Raw genomic sequence first — 20303 nt, 5'->3', positions numbered from 1 at the left:
GAATCCACATAGACACAGAATTCCAAAGACACTGAGGCAACAGGAAGCTTACATGAGCTAAGGAGAGGGGTAGGGTCAGAGGACACAAAGGGGAGAAAGACCATTAGCAAGAAGGTGAAAGGAGCTGTTTGGAAAAACTAGATAAAGGGGAGTCCCTGTTTATAGCTCTCTTCCTGTTACAGGCTCTCCTTTCCAATGTAAATTTAGGCATTTGCAGGGAGACAAAGAGAGCTTTTCCTTCATCTGCTTGGTTTTGATTACTTTTAACTCAAAATAATCGTTATGCCAAAGTGGCCCATCTTGGGACAGCCTGCCCTGGGCCCCTACAGTAATAATCAAACTTCTTCCTTGGTACTGGCAATATCATGGCAGAACATCTGTGAAGAGATATGAGTTGCTGACAGTGCAAAAGAGTGATCTACATTGACTATGAACCCGTTAGACATTTGTCAATGCAGCTGCTGTGCTACAGATGGGAGCCTGCCTCCTACATGGAAGAGGATTTTAAAGCAGTCAATGCACTGGACAGAGCACCAGACAAAGAGTCGGACAGACTTGGGCGCTAATCCCAGCTTTATGAACTTTGTGACAAGTTAGGAATTTTTTGGAGATTTAGTTTACTCACATGTGAAATATGGAAATAATAAAACAACTGCCCTGCTTGACTCACATTTGGTCCTGTTGGGAAGATGAAATAAATTGAGAGACATGAAAATGCAGAGAAAATTGTAAAGCAGATATAAAGCACTATATTTATTGTGATAAAAGTGGTGAGCCTCACTTACTCCCCTACCTGAAAATAGGCAAAGGCCAAGTGATCCAAGGCATCCTCTAAACTTGCCTCATCCTCTGTCTTCCATTCTCCATAAGATCCTCGGAAGAGACTGACAGCCTCCTCCAGCCATGGAATGGCATGGTAGTAATCCCCCATGTCATAGGCCACCTGTAGGTAACATAAGTACCATCATTAAACCTTAATCCACGGGTAGAGGAGAGGAAATGACAAAGAGTGAGAGAGAGCCTATGGAACACCAGGAGGCAAGTTTTCATCTCAAGTTCATTTAAATTCTATTTATTTAGGATCCATTATATCCAATGCATTGTTCTAGATGTAGAGAAGACACATTGAAGGAGTGCATTTAAGAATTCATAATCTGGGGAGAAGGGAGATACAGATATTCAATTAATTGTAATACTGGGCAGAATGACATGAATACTCAAAGGAAATATGCATAATATGTCACGGAGGCAGAGAAGGAAGAGACTTGGGAATCTCAGAAAGCTTCACAGAAGAATGGCATCTGGAAGGCCTTCTCCAAAGAAAGAAAAGGATTTCAAGGAGCAGAAATTGAGAAGAAGAACATTTTAAGATGAGGGAATGTCAGAAACAGACACTCAAAGCAAGCTTGTGTTCAGGTAGGACGCTGTGGTTATAGCCTAAGGTGAAGAGAAGCAAGAAATGAACTTCAAAAGGCAGCATGGGCTAAGCTAGTAAGAGTTGTGAGTGTCATGTTTTTAAGAAGACACAACCAGTAACAATGTGAGAAATGGGTTGAATTCCTTCATTTATTTATTTATTTATTCATTCATTCATTCATTCAATATTTACCCAGTATTTACAATGTCTCTGGTGATCCCTGGCCTTAGAGCTTACAGTCAAATGAGGGGCAGGAGAGTGAAAAGTAATTGCAACACAATGTATTAGACCCACATGGGAATGCTCTAAGAGCTCAATGCATTTTTTTCTATGTTAAATGTTGGAAGGTGGGAATGTAGCAATATGTACTAAACCTAGTTTCTGTATCCTAATAGCTTACAGTTAACTATAATACCAGCACTGCAGGTGGAATTTCCTGGAAGCTGATGTTGGAGACAGCATGGAATTATAAAGTAACAGAGTTGGAAGCACTTTTACAAAATAATCTAATTCTGGTATAACTTCCAGACTGGCAGAAAGACAGGGCAGAGCCTAGAGGTACTAAAACTCTGCAGTCTAAACAATAAATCAGTGGCTGTTCTAGGTCTGCCATTAATCTGTTGTGTTATTTCTCTGATCCTCAGGTTTCCTGTTTGTAAAAAGTTGAGTTGAAGAATAACAATCAGGGCCCCCTGGGTGGCTCAGTCGGTTGAGCATCTGACTTTGGCTCAGGTCATGACCTCACGGTTTGTGAGTTCCGAGCCCTGCGTCAGGCTCTGTGCTGACAGCCTGGAGCCTGCTTTGGATTCTGTGTCCCCCTCTCTCTCCACCCACCCCTGCTTGTGCTCTGTCTCTCTCTGTCTTTCAAAAATGAAGAAACATAAAATCTTAAAAAAAAAAAAAAAGAATAACAATCAAAATGACTCAACTTTTTCTGCTAAGTTAACAGTTTATTTAATTAAGGTTTCCCTAGTCCCTAAAATATGGTAGATTGAGCTAACTAGAATCCCTCTAACCAAAACTACTTGAAACTTTTGGATAAAATGTAACAAATATTTTACATTTTCAAGAAAGAATGGAAAATGTCCAGGTACAGGAAACAAAAAAGGAGCTAAGAACCCAAGCAACAAGCTTAAGAGCAGATGCTAAAGCTGTTTAGAATGGGGGTGAGTGGTAGTCCTCGTTCTTAGCAACCTTTAATTAAAACACCCACATGAGGACAGAATATGAGCCCTCCAGACACATCCTCATACCTAGGTTGGAATGAAGACACACTCATAAAAGCGAAATCCATGAAGAACCATACCTTAAAGGAAAGGGTAGACCTGAAAAAATCTGCCCACTGTCACAAAGAGTCAAGAAAGTTGGTTTATGGGGCACCTCGGTGGCTCAGTGGGTTGAGTGACTGACTTCAGCTCAGGTCGTGATCTCACAGTTTCTGGGTTTCAGCCCAGAGTCAGGCTTTGTGCTGACAGCACGAAGTCTGCTTTGGATTCTCTGTCTCCCTCTCTCTCTCTCTGCTCCTCTCCCACTCACGCTCTCTCTTTCTCAAAAATAAACAAACAGTAAAAAAAAAGTTGGTTTGTTTCTGTCTGGGTATTGTTTAGGGGAAACAAAGTGTGTCTTTAGAATATTCACAATCTTGAGCCTATGCTCATGTGAATAAATCAATACAATAATGGATCTAAGGTGAGTGAAAATCGAAACCACAATGAGATATCACTTCTTGCCTGTAAGAATGGCTATTATCAAAAGGACAAGAAATAGTGCTGGCGATGATGTGGAGAAAAAGAACCTTGTGCACTGCTGGTGGGAATGCGAACTGGTACAGCCAGTGTGGAAAACAATATGGAGGCTCCTCAAAAAATTAAAAATAGAACTACCCTATGACCTATCAATTCCACTTCTGGTATTTATCTGAATAAAATGAAAACACTAACTTGAATAGGTATATGCACCGCATATGTTCATTGCCAGAATTATTTATAATAGCCAAGATAGGGAAACAACCTATGTGTCCATTAACGGACAAATAAAGAAAATGTGGGGTGTGTGTGTGTGTGTGTGTGTGCAATGGAATATTATTCAGCTATAAAAAAAGGAGACTTTGCCATTTGCAACAACATGGATGAACCTTGAGGACATTATGCTACATGAAATAAATCAGACAAAGGGGTGCCTGGGTAGTTCAGTTGGTTAAGTCAGTTAAGCGACTTAGTTTCAGCTCAGGTCATGATCTCACAGTACATGAGTTCAAGCCCCACTTTGGACTCCAAGCTGAGCACATGGAGCCTGCTTGGAATTCTTTCTCTTCTCTCTCTCTCTCTCTCTCTCTCAGAATTCTCTCTCTCTGCCCCTCCCCTGCTTACACATGCTCTCTCTCAAAATAAATAAATAAACTTTTAGAAACTCAGACAAAGAAAGACTAGTACCATATGATCTCACATATATGTGGAATCTAAGACAAAAAACAAACAACAAAAACCTGAATCCATAGATACAGAGAACAGATTGGTTGCCCCAGGTAGGAAGTAGGGAGTAACTGAAATGGGTGAAGGGAGTCAAAAGGCACAAACTTCCAGTTTTAAAATAAATAAGTCATGCAGATATAATGTACTCCAAAAACAAAAACAAAAAATCAAAAATAGTACCTAAGGCCAGTGATACCATTCGAATACCTGGAAGAAGAAAACCAGAACATTCTGGAGCGATATTCCTACAACTACAAACACAGAGATTCTTTTAGGAGAAAAAAAGTCCTGCTAAAAGTAAGCTCACAATTAAACATACTAAACCATATCAGGAAATAATCATTAGCAAGAGTCAACAGACAAAATATTACAATTAGACAACTAAGGACTTCAGAAAATGGAAAGGCCAATCTGCTTTAAAATAATCCATGGAGGAGGAAATTGGAGATGTGTAGATGAAACAAATTTGGCCACATGTTAATAATTGCTGAAGCTTATTCCTTGACCCACCAATACTACTCCCAGGTGTTTATTCAAGAGAAATAAAAACAGAAAGACTTACATAGGAATGTTAATAGTAGCTTTATTCACAGTAGCCCAGGCTGGAAACAATCCAAGTATCTATCACTAGGAGACTGGATAATAAACAGTCTCCTAGTGATATATATTCATATAATGGAATACTACTCAACAATAAAAAAGGAATTACCTACTAATAAATACAACAAGGTGGATAAATTTCACAGATACAGTGTGCTCAGTGAAAGAAGCTGGACTCAGGATAGTACATATTGCATGGCTCAGGACAATGGTCACCGGGCACCTGGGCAAGGGTAGGTAGAGCAGAAGGGAGGGGCTGGGAATGGTGAGAAGAAACAGGAGGGGGACTTTATGGAGCTATATTTAAATTCATTAAAAAGCTTTTTTTTTTTTTTTTTTATTTTTCATTTTAGAGAGAGAGAGAGAGAGCATGAGTGGGAGAGGGGCAGAGGGAGAGAGAGAATCCCAAGCAGGCTACATGCTCAGCATGGATCCAGACATGGGGCTCAATCCCACAACCCCGGGATCATGAGCTGAGCCAAAATCAAGAGTCAGATGCCCAACCAGCTGAGCCACCCAGATGCCCTTAAATTCTTTTCTTTTTTAAGTTTATTTATTTATTTTGAGAGAGACAGAGACAGTGCAAGTGGGGGAGGGGTAGAGAGAGAAGGAGAGAGAGAGAGAATCCCAAGCAGGCTCTGCACTGCCAGCGTAGAGCCTGATATGGAACTTGAACCCAAAAAGCCATGAGATCATGACCTGAGCTGAAACCAAGAGTCGGACAGATGCTTTTTTTAAAAAATTTTTTATGTTTATTTATTCGGGGGGGGTGGGGGGAGAGAGAGACCACAAGACCACAAGACCACAAGTGGGGGAGGGGCACAGAGAAGGAGAGGCAGAATCCCAAGCAGGCTCTATGCCATCAGTGCAGAGCCCAATGCAGGGCTTAAATCCACGAGCTCTGAGGTCATGACCTGAGCTGAGATAAAGAGTCGGACACTTAACTGACTGCGCCACCCAGGTGCCCCTAAATTCATTTTTTAATATTAACTTAAATGCCTTAAGTTTTATGTAAATTCCTTTTTAAAAATCTGAAACAAATATTGCAAAATTTAAACATATTTCATCTCTGGTTATAGATATAATTGCTTGTTATTTTATATACCTTTCTTATATTAGAAATGTTTTATCTTTTAAAATAAGTGAATAAATACAGAAATTAAGACTTCCAATAAAGCTTTCAGGAAGTGACTTACTGAATTTTCAACATATGGTTTTAGTCTCATGAAGGCTTCACAAATGAAGCGTACATTGGTTCCATACACAGAACTATTTTAACTGGCTTAAATTTAAATTAGCCATGAACCTGATGGTTGAGCTCTGATTCCATCACAATATTAGAAAAGGAAAAATGGTATATAGAGAGGCTGAGGCAACACACCCTACATTAATTTGGAAGACTGATCCACAAAACTTGAAATCAGGGCACCTGAGGCCCACTCTCATGTCTGCCGGGAAAATTCATTTTCCTGCAATACACGTCTCCAAAATTAAAAAGGATTTACTCCATTACTTATTAAGGCAAAGGCTAACAAAGAGTATATTGTAAAGTGACCTCAAGTGTGCTTATAAGTTATGATCAAAGATCGGCTAAATATCTCATATGGAAGGTTCCTGAAGTTTATTTCCTCAAGGAATGTTAAAATAAATGGCCTCCGCTTTTTGACACTGCTTGAATTTAGTACTTCTAAATGCTTAGGAAATGTTGCAAGGGATTCCAGAAAGTCTCAGGAGCCTGGTTTCCATGATCTTACCTTCACATCTCCACCTCTTATCCCTTTCCCCACTCTTGGACCCTGCTTCTCCTCTCCACCCAGCTGTTCATCTGCTGGCAGGGTGCTACTGTTAGGATGACCACAAGACCATTTCTCCCAGCTCAGTCCCAGTTTGTCTGTCATCCTGGCATAACTAATAACACCCCCTTCACTCTCAAAAGTGGCCGGCATATGTGATCACCTTAGCTATCATGGAAAAGACACGTGATTTGGAGTTAAAAGACCTGGGTTCAAAATTTCCTTCTGCTACTTAAAATTGTGTAACCTTGGGCAAATTATTTCCCTGTCTGATCCTCGGCTTCTTCATCTGAAAGTGGGGAATAATACCAAGTTTCCAAGTTTGCTGGAAGGACTGAAAGTATGTAAAAGCAATCAGGATATAGTTATTTCATCCTTGAGAAATTAGAGCTGAACAATTCGCTCTCTCTCTGAATAGTGTTACCTTGCCAACTTGGAAGCAGTCATCTGCTGTCAGGGAGAAGAGCCGTCTGGGACTGTACAGGTCAGTGACGGCGGAGCCAGTGACTCTCTGAAAGACACCCCGGGCAAGGCCCTTCACGTTGAGCATGTACACATCCTGTAGCCGCATCAGGGCCCTCGCTGCTCCCTCAAGGTCCTCAAAGGCTGGCAGGTCCTGCTCCACCTTCTCATAACCATCTTTCAGAGCTGTAAGGGCAGTAAAAACATCAATCCACCCCACCCTTCAAAAAACAGGTGGTGAGCATTTGATACATGCAAGGCATAATCACCTAGTCAAATATTTCATGAGCAAAGATAATGTTGTATGTGTTTATATTTTTATTTTTTTAATTTATTTTCAATGTTTCTTTTTATTTTAGAGAGAGAGAGAGAGAGAGAGAGTGAGCAGAGGAGGGTCAGAGAGAGAGGGAGACACAGAATCCAAAGCAAGCTCCAGGCTCTTGAGCCGTCAGCACAGAGCCTGATATGGGGCTTGAATCCACGAACACGAGATCATGACCTGAACTGGTCAGATGCTTAACCGACTGAGCCACCCAGGTGCCTCTGTTTTATGTGTTTTTATTCCCCGTGGCAAGCACAACTCCTGGCACAGAGCAGATGCTTAATACAATCTTCTGAATGAGGAAAAAAAGCTTTCTAGTAAAAACTGAAGCACGTGTTGTTCCATCCTATCTGTCTCCAGGAATCTTGTCCTTTGTGGGGACAACTCTTCTTCCTCTTAACTTCCCCAAAGTCAAAAAATTTCTTCAAGTCAAAGTAGAATAAATTAGGGGTGCCTGGGTGGCTCAGTCAGTTGAGCATCCAACTCTTGATTTCAGCTCAGGTCATGACCTCACAGTCCATGGGATCAAGCCCCTCGTCGGTCTCTGGCTGACAGAGCAGAGCTTGCTTGGGATTCTCTCTTTCCTTCTCTCTTTCTGCCCTTCTCCTGCTCTTTCTCAAAATAAATAAATAAATAAATTTTTTAAAAATTTACATCCAAGTTAACATATAGTGCAATAATGATTTCAGGAGTAGAATCCAGTGGTTCATCCCCTCTATGTAACACCCAGTGCTCATCCCAACGAGTGCCCTCCTTAATGCCCCTTGCCCACTTAGCCCGCCTCCCCACCCACAACCCCTTCAGCAACCCTCAGTTTGTTCTCTAGATTTAAGAGTCTCTTATGTTTTGTCCCCCTCCCTGTTTTTATATCATTTCTGCCTCCCTTCCCTTGTGTTCATCTGTTTTGTATCTTAATGAAGAAATATTTAAAAAACAAAAACAAAAGTAGAATAAATTAGGAACCTGACCTTGCTACAGATCACATTATAGTGTCAATTTAATAAAATAGAAATTATCAGACAAATACGTAAACGGAATGATATAACCTGTACTTCTCCATAGGGTTGTAGTGAAGATCAAGTGAAATAATGGATATGAAAGTGCTTTCTAATGTACATTCATATAAACATATTAACAAGGGGACCTAGTCCTTGGTAATCTCTAGAGCTGAGAAGATCGAGTAATACCTACCCACTTCATTACCCTTCATCACATTCCACCAGAATCTCTCTCCTTTCCAGAGTCAGGAGATAGAATCTTCTCTTACCCTCCAGCCCTCCTCCTCATTACCTCGGATGTTCTCACTGGCCTCCAGACTATGTACCACATTCCTCCAGTCAGACTGTAGGCGTTTGATGAGAGTAAATGCAAGCAGAGGGTTAGACACAGGGGTTGCCGTATCCTCATGCAAAGAAAGCACCTTGTCATAGAATCTGGAAGAGAGGAATAGAATGATCTCACTTACTGAGATAGCCACTGCCCCTAGTGAAGGTTGGCGTGGTGTATGTACATTTAGAGTCGTTAAAAATGAAACATGATGCCCTCGAGACTCATGTAATAGTCTAACCAATAAGCACAAAGAATATGAAAACTACCAACACAACAAAAGAAGATCCATTCATTTGTTCATTCAATGAGTCAGTCTCTACTGGTCAATTACAGAACATCAGGCACCACACTAGATGCTAAAGATATAAAGGCAAGACAGGGTAGATGTTCCAAGGAATTCACAAACCAGAAAATCTTTTTTTTTTTTTTCTTTCCTCATCACTCTATATTCAATACTTAGAATCTGGTAGAAGCTCAAAAATGTTGTTCCATTAGTTGCAATAACTGTGATACCTGCTATGAGACAAAAGCTTGCAATGCTATGTAATGTTACAGCAATTTGTAGGCAGGGCCCCTAACCCAGGTGGGAGTTAGAAGGTGTAAGGGAAGACTTCCCAGAGGAAATGGCACTTGACCTGAGTCCTAAAGGATGAAACATTTGATAGCTACTGCTTACTGAGCTTTACCTCTATTAGGCATCCTGCTAAGTGCTCTAAATATATTGTCTCATTTAACCCCCCCAACGACCCTTAGAGTAGATTTTTATCATGCCCATTTTACAGGGAGAGAAAACTGAAACAAGGCCACACTTTTTGTGAGTGACAAAGCCAGATTTCACTCTGAAGTTTATTCTCAGCTGATTTTGCCCTATTGTTTCCATGGAACTAGAACAAAGAAAGGAAGAATTTATTTATTTATTTATTTATTTATTTATTTATTTATAATGTTTATTTATTTTTGAGAGAGACAGAATGCGAGCAGCATAGAGGCAGAGAGTGAGAGACAGACAGAATCCGAAACAGCCTCCAGGCTCTAAGCTGTCAGCACAGAACCCTACGCGGGGCTTGAACTCACAAACCACGAGTTCATGACCTGAGCTGAAGTCGGATGCTTAACTGACTGAGCCACTCAGACACCGTAGTTCTTTTTTTTTAACTTGAGTATAGTTGACACACAGTGTTATGTTAGTTTCAAGTGCACAACAAAGTGATTCAAAAAATATGGAACACTTCATGAATTCATATGGCATCCTTGTGCAGAAACCACGCTCAACTTCTCTGTATTGTAGGCAGAATATTTTTTGAGTCAACAGGGACCAACATGTACCAGAGCACAGAGGCTTGATATATTTATTCATTCAATACGTCAGTCTACAATGGTTGCTTGCCAGATGTCAGACTCCATGCTAGATGCTGGGGATGCAAAGTCAAGACAGGGTCCAATGCTCGAGAGTTTCATGAACAAGAAGATAGCTGTTTTTCTCATCACTCTATACCTAAATTCAATAAATAGTTCTATGAAAGAATGACTAATATATACTCTTCTAGGATCTAGGAACAGAATTTTGAATAAGACAATAACCTTGGTCTCAAGGACTCACGGACTAGTAGATAAGACACAAATAATTATATTACAGATGAACACCAGATTTAAGAACAAGGCTTAGGGGGCCGTAAGGAGAGGGGGTAATTAATTTGGCCAGAGCAAGTCAGGGATAGTTTTACAGAGGACATAATAAACTAAAACTTGCAAATAGTGAGGAAGGGAGGAGAGGCAGGCAGAGACAGCTCAACCTATGTGAAGGGACAGAGAGAACTGGTAGGGGAATATAAGCTGTTCAGCACTGCTGGAGGATAGGGTAGATTAGCCTGGAAAAGTGAGGAGCACCTCACAAGCCACCAAAAAGTTTTAAGTGAGAGTCGGACACACTGACATGTTTATATATATAAATTCATGAGGGTGAGAAAGTGGGTTCAGAAATGTGAATGACCAGAGGCAGATAGACCAGTTAGGAGGTCAATTCAAAACTGTAAGCAAGAGTAAGGAGAGTCTGAACCATAATAATGACAGTGGGGGCTGCGAATGGGATAGATTCAATGAAGCTATTTAGGGAGCAGGCCACATAGAAACTGGTGATGGTTGTAATGGGGGATGTAAATGTGGGGTCATCCATCATGCTTCCAGCCTCTCTGGCTTGCCGACATGTGTAGAAAAGGGCCAGAAATGGTGGGACCAGAAGTGATCATCTTTCTAGTTAATTTCTCTCTTCAGATGTCCTACAAAGTATTCACACAAGCAAAAGATGCTGTTTCCTGGGGCGCCTGGGTGGCTCAGTCAGTTAAACACCAGACTTCGGCTCAGGTCATGATCTCAAGGTTTGTGGGTTCGAGCTCCTTGTCGGGCTCTGTGCTTACAGCTCAGAACCTGGAGCCTGCTTCAGTTTCTGTGTCTCCCTCGCTATCTGCCCCTCCCCCGCGGCGCTCTTTCTCTCTCAAAAATAAACATTAAAAAAAAAGTTGTTTCCTTTCCTGGCATAGTAAGGTTATTCCATTTATAACACACTATTGGAATTAACATTATTAAATTATCAATTATAATAAGGCAGTCCTGAGAGTTCCAGCTGTAACCTCTAAAATTTTTTTCTTATTTTGGGGCGCCTGGGTGGCTTAGTTGGTTAAACGTCTGACTTTGGCTCAGGTCATGATCTCACAGCACGTGAGTTCAAGCCCTACAATGGGCTCTGTGCTGACAGCTCAGAGCCTGGAGTCTGCTTCAGATTCTGTGTCTCCCACTCTCTCTCAAAATATATAAACATTTAAAAAAATTTTTTTAAGTTTTTTCTTGTCTTAAAATTATTAATTTCAAGAACAATATAATAACAACAATGGACGTAAAAGAAAAAAGTGTGTGCAAAATGAAAAGGATACGTATTTATAGGAATGTGCTCAAGAGTGTGTGACTTCTTTGGCCAGAGTGGAAGACTTCAGCGAGCAGAAAGGGATGAAAGTAAAGAATAGAGGAGTGGCAGGGTGGAGGAATTCACTCCCCTGAAGCTGAGTCGGCCCTAAGGATTTCTCAAGGGTGGAGCCCGCCACTGGGAATGGAGCCTGAAACAGAAGATGATTTACCTCCAGGTGCTTCCAGGGAGCCAAGAGTTCAAGCACAAACTAAGAACAAGAATCTCATTTCCAGGGAGGAAATGAGAGCTCTGTCAAGTCCGAGGATGTCTCTGATCCCGAGACAGTGCACTTTGACAGTGGCTACTCTATGGTTTTAAAAACTAAACCGGCCTCCAGGGTGTGGGATTTTTTTTTTTTTTTTTTTTTTTTTTTTTTTTTTTTTTTTACTGCCCATTATTTCCTGCTTCAGCTCCATATGGAACTACTTAGTGGAAGATATTCCACTGCTAGACGAAAACACTTAAAGCAAGCAGAGACTTGGGCCTGAGTCCAGCCTCAAGAGTAAGTGTCCAAGGACAACTGAGGCTGAGGGGGCAGTAATTTTATAGACAGTTGGATTGGAAGGAGACCTGAGAGGTATCCCGACCCAGCCCCCAACTATCTGTCAGTTTCCTCCTCTATAAAATGATAGAACTGGGGGCGCCTGGGTGGCTCAGTCTGTTAAGCATCTGACTTCGGCTCAGGTCATGATCTGTCAGTTTATGGGTTCGAGTTCCGTGTGGGGCTCTGTGCTGACAGCTTAGAGCCTAAAGCCTGCTTCAGATTCAGTGTCTCCCTCGCTTTTGGCCCCTCCCGCGCTCGTGCTCTGTCTCTCTCTCTCTCTCTCCCATAAATAAACATTTAAAAAAATTAAAATGACAGAACTGGTCTAGTCTAGAAGATCTCTATGGATTCTTTCGGCACGACCATTCTATTCTCTCTTTCCATCATCTTTTCCATAACTGAATAGATTCTTCACTTAGTGCTTGAGGACTAACGTTTAATAGGCATCAGAGGAAAGAAGGAAGGCAGTGAGGTGAAAATTTCCCCCAAGTCCTCCAGCACATCAAAAGCACTAGCTCCTTGTTCTCTTCACACCCCACTTTGTATTACGGTGTCAGTTTATTTAAGGCAGGGGTTTGGTCTCTACTGCACCACATGATTCAATTCAGTGTTCAGATACGTCATTTTTCTGTCACACAAAGAAAAAAAAAACCTATCAACAGATATCTGAGACTGGCTTGGAATCTAAACGTTGGCCTTATTCCCAGCCTTTGAGCAAATAGCTGGTTTTCAGAGACCGAGTTACTGGATGCTGAATTCAAACCTCAAGGTTTCCTAAATGGCTTTTTGCTTTAACAAATGTTGCTGAGAGTGGAAAATCAGATCCTTTGCTTCAAGAATGTGCACATAAAATTCGCAATCCAATCCCGCATTAAACATAGCCTGGATAGGTTATCCAACCGCAATACATGAGTTTTTAATTCAATATGTTTCTCCTTGGGAATTCAGAAATGGCTTTGTCTCAGTTCTTCTGAGACATCCTGAATGTTTAATTCCTAACAGAAAAATTATTGCTGCTGATTTTACTCTTTCAATCTTGGTAGTTTTTTAAAAACTACAACAACTATTATCTATATATATAACACTAGTATTTACACTATACCGGTATATAATTATATATACTATAACTGGTAAAATTTTTTCTTCATTAACTTGGGGTAAGACGTAGTGTTGACATCGAAAAATATTTTATTGCTAAATTCAGAAATTTAAAGAAGAATATCAACTGAGTCCCTTAGAAATAACATCTCAAGTTACATTAGGTCACCAGATTGGGAGTATAGGAAAATGAACAAGAACTGCCAAAATTCTTGTTCTCAAAAGCAAACATTTCACTAAGTTTTAAAGCACTGACTAAAGAACAGACAGTCTGTAAGATACCACACTAAACTTTGTGAAATTAAATGCTCATAAGTCATATGAGAAAAGGATCTAGAATTTTTCTGATTCTTTTTTATTATCTGGGCTCTCACAATCTTAGTTACTGCTTAGAGCCAAAAGCGGAGTCTAGGTTCACCGGGCGGTCTCAAAATAAAAATCATACAGTTGGAGCTAACATTTGTTAAGCATTTATTACATGCCAAGCAAAATGATAAATAACCTTTACATGGTACTTAATCCTTCCAACAACTCTGTGGGGTAGGTACTATCATCATCATCATTTTACAGAATGTAGGTAAAGGAACTTGCCCAAAGTCAGAGCCAAGGATTCAAACAGAGGTCTGTTAAATTCCTGAATCCAGACTCTTAACCACTATGTACACCAGTTGCTCATAAAATCTCAGGAGTTATGGGGCTTGGTCTGGGTCCCGGCACATCAGATAAAGCAAGCAGTCAGGACATCATGCACGATAGAAAGAAACCATCAAAAAAACTAGGTCCTAGTCCTGGATTTGCTACCCTACTATCTGGGATAAGGTACTAAATTTTAGTCTTATCATATTTACATGATTCTTTTTTATTATCTGGGCTCATTTGTTTAAGAGAGTAGTACAAACCTATTTCAAAGCACTGTGTGTAAGAATCAAATGAGATTAGTATTCTGTGACAAAGCTGTAACAACGACAATAGTGATAATACAGTAAAGGAGACCAGCATCAGAGCCCTGCCCCCCATCCCCTCTGCCAGTCACTTTGATCAGCACTGCAAACTCTCAGTTCTGAACCTGAGGCACAGCATCAGGATTCTAACCTCCCCATCTCTATCTGAGCCATCGAAATAAAGAGAAGGAGCACGTGAGTAGCAGGGAGCATGTTGGGATCTCAAATTAAAGAGAAGAGTCTTTTATTTCCACCAACAAACCGAGACTCCAATGCATGTGGACTGAGAACAAAATTAAAACATTTTGCTTTATAGAGTAGACCCAGGGGCACCTGGCTGGTTCAGCTGGTGAAGCATCTGACTCTTGATTTTGCCTCAGGTCCTGATCTTGTGATTTGTGAGTTTGAGCCCCGCATGGGGCTCTGCGCTGACAGTAGGGAACCTGCTTGGAATTCTCTCTCTCTCTCCCTTTCTCTCTGCACCCCCCACACTCTCTCTGTGTCTCTCAAAACAAATAAATAAACTTAATTGCAACTCTGAAGAGTGACAAGAATTATTGAAAATATCATTTTTTAGACATGAATAGACACTTCTCCAAAGAAGACATCCAGATGGCCAACAGACACATGAAAAAATGCTCCACATCACTCATCATCAGGGAAATACAAATCAAAACCACAATGAGATACCACCTTACACGTGTCAGAATGGCTAACATTAACAAGACAGGCAACAACAGATGTTGGCGAGAATGCGGAGAAAGAGGATCTCTTTTGCACTGCTGGTGGGAATGCAAACTGGTGCAGACACTCTGGAAAACAGTATGGAGGTTCCTCAAAAAATTAAAAATAAAACTACCCTACAACCCAGCAATTGCACTACTAGTTATCTATCTAAGGGGATACAGGTATGCCATTTTGAAGGGGCACATGCACCCCCATGTTTATAGCAGCACTATCAACAACAGCCAAAGTATGGAAAGAGCCCAGATGTCCATTGTGGATGAATGGATAAAGAAGATGTGGTATATATATAAAGTGGAGTATTACTCAGCAATCAAAAAGAATGAAATCTTGCCATTTGCAACTACATGGATGGAACTAGACAGAGGGTATTATGCTAAGTGAAATTAGTCAGAGAAAGACAAATATCATATGACTTCACTCATATGAGGACTTTAAGATACAAAACAGATGAACATAAGGGAAGGGAAGCAAAAAATAATATAATGAACGTAAGGGAAGGGAAGCAAAAAATACTATAAAAACAGGGAGGGGTACAAAACATAAGAAACTCTTACATATGGAGAACAAACAGAGGGTTATTAGAGGGGTTGTGGGAGGGGGGATGGGCTAAATGGGTAAGGGGCACTAAGGAATCTACTCCTGAAATCACTGTTGAACTATATGCTAACAAACTTAGATGTAAATTAAAAAAAAATAAAGTGGTAAAAAAAAGAAAATATCTTTATTGTTAGAATACATACATTTTGTGTGTGTACATGTGTGTATATTCATACTCTTTCAAATAATAGTAAATTTAAACATGCATTAACTGCTTATATGCAAGCTACATACTTAAAAGCACATACCAACTTACATCATCATTCAGTCACTATTGAGTAACAAACAAGATCTTTCACACACACTTCCATACACAAACTGATTCTCTCCGACCCGGGCTCTCTTACACAGCCATAGCGTCCCCACACACCTTCTTCCCATGTGCCCCAGAATCAGTATTACTATCACATACATTCAACTCAGTTTTATCAGCAGCACATTGTGAGACAGCTCTCTGTTGTCTCGGCTCAGCAGAGAGTCAGATGATGTAGAGCTGTATTAATATATTCAGTTAGCAATGTGGTTACACCACTGCTGTAGACTTCTTAATGTCCCAAGCAGAGAAGGCGCAACACCTATTCCAACACATGGTACCATAATACAATCATTCATCTTTCAGAGTTTGACACTGACAGTCAATACATGATTACAGTGCCTGTATTCCAGTCTATATAGTATTTTATGCCAGTGTGTAGCACTAGAGTGTGTTGATTTCATAGCAAAACAGTACAGCTGAGCATTTGCTTGTGTGTGCTATACCCATAATCCTCTAGTATCAAGTATGTTTTTCCTCCAGTGTTTTTTTTTTAATTTTTTTCATGTTTATTTTTTGAGAGAGAGAGAGACAGAGCATGAGCGGGGGAGGGGAGGGGCAGAGAGAGAGGGAGACACAGAATCTGAAGCAGGCTCCAGGCTCTGAGCTGTCAGCACACAGCCCTACGCGGGGCTTGAACTCACAAACTGCAAGATAATGACCTGAGTGGAAATCAAGAGTCAGACGCTTAAGTGACTGAACCACCCAGGCACTCCTCCCCAGTGTTTTCTTGATGTCAAGATACACATATCAAACGTCAGTTACCTTGTATTTAGAATTTAATGTTTTTTTTAATTTTTTTTTTTTGTTTTTTTTTTTTTTTTGAGACAGAGAGAGACAGAGCAGGAGCAGGGGAGGGGCAGAGAGAGTGGGAGACACAGAATCTGAAACAGGCTCCAGGCTCTGAGCTGTCAGCACAGAGCCTGATGCGGGGCTTGAACTCATGAATCACGAGATCATGACCTGAGCCAAAGTCAGACGCCCAACCAACTGAGCCACCCAGGCGCCCCTTGTATTTAGAATTTAGAGAGCTCTTATATATGGGGAGAGAAGGGAGAGTTGAAGCAAAGGAGACAAGTGCTATGGACTCCAAGCTCCTTGAGGTCAGGGTTGGGTCTTGTTCACCATTTTATCCCCACTGCCTGGAGCAGTGCTTGGCTCACAACAGGCACTCAAACGTGTGTGTTGAATGAGTTAATGAACATGAAGCATTAGTCATATAGTGAGCTGTACAAGCAGCATTCATTAGAGACACAGAGATATCCATAGCGGCTGCCCACGCAGTCCCAGAGGCATGTAAATCTCATACACGGTCACAGAGAGTCACTTCATACTAAACACTAGTCCTCTGGGTCACGTGGCCACCACACACGGCTACAGCCTCACAGTATCTTCTCTCTCTCACTCTTGTAGTCTTGCTGTGTCTCTGTGACACAGAGCCTGGGGCCCCACACAGCTGGACACAGTGCCTTGTGAGGTCCTTCCTCCTCAGCCCGAGTCACCCCACTACACTTCTGCACAGCTATCAACTTGGCTGTGTGAGGATGGCTCTGGGGTGCTAGTGTGTGTGTGTGTGTGTGTGTGTGTGTGTGTGCGCGCGCGCGCGCGCAACGGAGTCCGAGACTCCACTCCGTGTGACACAGCGTCCCTGGGGTCCCACTCAATCTGTTTCGCCACGACCTCATGCCTCGGGCCACACCTCGGGGCTATCTCGGGGTCCCGCACACTGGACCTGACCGTCACACTGGGCCACGGTGTCTCAGTCTCACGGTCTAGCGAGGCTCTTACCCAGTCTCAAATCGAGTCTGAGGTCCCACGCAGAGGGACAACGAGACCGAGTCGCCCGCCACCGTAGAGCAGGGTGTCTCGGTCTGGCCCTCTGACTCAGTCTCCCCGACTGCGGCGCCCCTGGGGCTCCCTCCCGCCCCAAACCCGTGCCCTCACCTGGTCAGGTCCCGCAGCCGCGCCTCCTCCCCGCGCAGGTAGCGCCGCAGCAGTCCCAGCAGCCGGCGCTCGGGCGCCAGGGCGCGCGCAACGCTGGTCAGCGCCGAGAACGTGTCCCCCCGCGCCGCGGCTCCCGTCGGGTCCCCTGCCCGGAGCGCCAGGACAGCCAGCAGCGCCGTCAGCCGCGCCGCGGGGCCCATCCCGGCGCTCGCGCGCGTCCCCTCGGACGGTCCCGCCAGGCCCCTGGCGCGCGCCGCTCCCGCCCGGCCCGCCTCTCGGCCCCGCCCGGCCGCTCGCCTGCCCCGCAGCCCCGCCTCGGGCCTCCCCTCCCCTCCTTTGCTCTTACGCCTGCAGTCTCTCTCCATCTCCCACCCGCCTGCCGCCTGGCTCCTCCGCCTGCGTGGGGGCTGCTGCGCCCTCCATGTCCGCGCGCTAAGACGGGGCCCCGGGAAGGGTTTCCGCTGTGGCCCGTTCACACTCAGGGGAAACAGAGGCAGGGGGTGTGGGAGATGAATTCACCGGTCTGTGGCTGAACAACGCCATCCCCCGAGTATTCACCCCTCTAGATGGAGGGTGGAAATGCAGAAACACCACTGGATTCTTAAGGGAAAATCCAGGAGAGTGAATGATGTAGTTGGTAATGACGATGTGGGTGGAGAGCTGTGGGAGAGCAGAGGGAAGGAAGAAACACTTCACGGAAGACTTGACAATCTGAGCCATCATGAAAGACAGGCAGAACTCTGGTAAAGAGGGTGAAGGCGATTAGGGTCACGGCGTGACAAATGTAGGACCCATCACACCTAAAACGCTGGGGTCCTGGGTTATTGCTCCATACCATATACCTATGGCTACTTAAGCAAACAAAAATATTATTATTATTATTATATCCTACTAGGCTACTTACTCTTTTCTTCACCTTTCCAGGCAATGTTCATTCATTCATTCATTCATTCATTCATTCAACAAATATTCAGCACCTCTATTACTGTGCTGAGGACACAGAGAAACAGCACATCCAACCCTGGACTCACAAGGGGAAACAGACATAAACAAGTAACCACAATAAAGCGCTATCAGGATAATGGAGGGCTGTGCAATGAGCAACGGCAACACTGAGGAGGGAGTCCCTGCCATGCATAGGTGGTGGTGAGGGCTTCCCAGAGGAGGCAATGTGTGCAGGTCCAAAAGGATGAAAAGAAATTGTCTGGAAGATGACAGGCAAGTGACGGATGGGCTTTCCTTGCAGAAGGTACCTATATGTACCAACGTTTGGAGATGGAAACATAGTCTGAGTTCCAGAAATGATGAAAAGTTCCTTGTGGTTGGAACTGTCAGGTTATATTGCATTGCATGACATACTAAGAAAGTTAGCCTATCCTTTATGAAAATCTACTGGAAGTTTTAAGGTGGCAATAACAGCAATAACAACAGCAAGAGTAAAAATAATAGTTAATACTTACTGAGTGCTTCCTGTGTGCTAGGCACTGTCCAAGCATTTTGCATGTCTTAGCTCATTTAATTCTCATACTGACTCTATGGCATAGGGAGGATTATTAGTCCCATTTTACAAATAAGAAGATTGAGGCACAGAGAGGATAAATAACTTACCCAATGTTAATTATGTATAGACTAGTTCAGAGGTGTGCTGGTAAACTGGCTCCCCAGGACAATAAAAGTCCTGATGTGTGACATTTGCTAACTTCTGTGGTGGAAACTCCCACAATGGCCACTTTCAAGGCACTGAGATGATGTCACTGAACACAGTAAAGAGTTAACAACTGGCTCCCATGAGGAGGTTTGAGCCAGCTCCAGCATAGCACTGTTCACAGAAGACACAGAGATGCATCATCCAGATCCCTTTTCAAGGGAGGATTTGATGCACAGCTCCAGAGAGTGTAGTCAGAAGAGTCTCTAGTAGTCAGCTCCTTGGGGTCTGTCCTGCAGCAGAGAGCAACCTTACCTCAAGCCATTTCCAAACTTCCTTGGGAAGCCTGCATCCAGTCTCTGAGTGAGGGAATAAAGATGGGGCTTAACTTAAACCATGTGTCATTGGCTTTAGCAAAGTCTTGAAGGCCCTCATAAAGACTGTTAGCGAAATCTGGAAGGGCCTCCAGGAGACTGTTGATGAGGGATCGAAGGACAGGAAGGAAAACAGCCTGGAGAAAAGGGCACTTGAGTGCTGTTCTATACTGGAAGAACAGTTAATGAAGCTTGTCCTGCAGGCAATGTGAAAACAGAAGACATTCTAATAACTACATTGTGAATCTGGCTAATGAAGTCTCCAGGCAGAATGATGAAAGTGCCAACTGGCTTCTTCTGGCAGACTACAATAAAATACAAAAAACACACAAGGAATGGCTCAGTTTCTAAGCCAAATTTAGAGGGAATATAGAAGGTCTAACCGTCTATCCAAGGATCTAAAATTTCTCAAATAAAGAAGTGATGCAGGGTAAAGAACAAGCCCAGGGCACTACAAGTAAAACATGACCTCAAGGAAAAGCTTTCAAAAGTATGGTTTTAAAGACTCTTTGTTGAGACTTTAGGAAGATTTAAGGGCATGCCTAGCAGACCTTCAAAGAAAGGGCATTTCATTTAGATTCTCTCTGGTAAACAAGAAAGCCTCTAAGAGCCTTGAGTGTCCCCTATAAAGCAAACTATTTCAACCAGGCAAAAATGTTTCTAAGAATCTTAAGACTGTTGTACCACAGCATCCTGACTCTCAGACCAAGTGAGAGAAGGGCCTGGAAAGAAAAATAGATGTGGCTT

The 20303-nt window shown here is 42.7% G+C and overlaps 1 protein-coding gene and 1 non-coding gene across 8 annotated transcripts in view; both read right to left on the bottom strand.

The window, feature by feature from the left end:
• P4HA3 (prolyl 4-hydroxylase subunit alpha 3) overlaps window positions 1-17802 on the bottom strand; it is a 41143-nt gene extending 23341 nt beyond the window's left edge. Inside the window, exons 1-4 of one of the 7 annotated variants that reach the window (XM_045484047.1) lie at window positions 17538-17802; window positions 8356-8498; window positions 6706-6929; window positions 794-943 (exon numbers count right to left, since the gene is read on the bottom strand). In XM_045484047.1, coding sequence (XP_045340003.1) covers window positions 794-943; window positions 6706-6929; window positions 8356-8498; window positions 17538-17737 — 717 coding nt within the window. In that variant the 5' untranslated portion in view covers window positions 17738-17802. The remainder of the gene's footprint in view (window positions 1-793; window positions 944-6705; window positions 6930-8355; window positions 8499-17537) is intronic. The other 6 variants (XM_045484051.1, XM_045484053.1, XM_045484049.1 and 3 more) reach the window with 6 other exon arrangements.
• On the bottom strand, window positions 9609-9712 carry LOC123602792. Its single transcript, XR_006714563.1, has one exon. It is a non-coding gene; the product is annotated as a U6 spliceosomal RNA (small nuclear RNA).
• Window positions 17803-20303: the final 2501 nt, after the last annotated feature.

The sequence above is a fragment of the Leopardus geoffroyi genome, chromosome D1 (genome assembly GCF_018350155.1).
Source record: "Leopardus geoffroyi isolate Oge1 chromosome D1, O.geoffroyi_Oge1_pat1.0, whole genome shotgun sequence".
Taxonomy (NCBI): Eukaryota; Metazoa; Chordata; class Mammalia; order Carnivora; family Felidae; genus Leopardus; species Leopardus geoffroyi.
The sequence above is the reverse complement of the archived record's forward strand: the minus strand, read 5'-3'. Positions and strand labels throughout refer to the sequence as shown.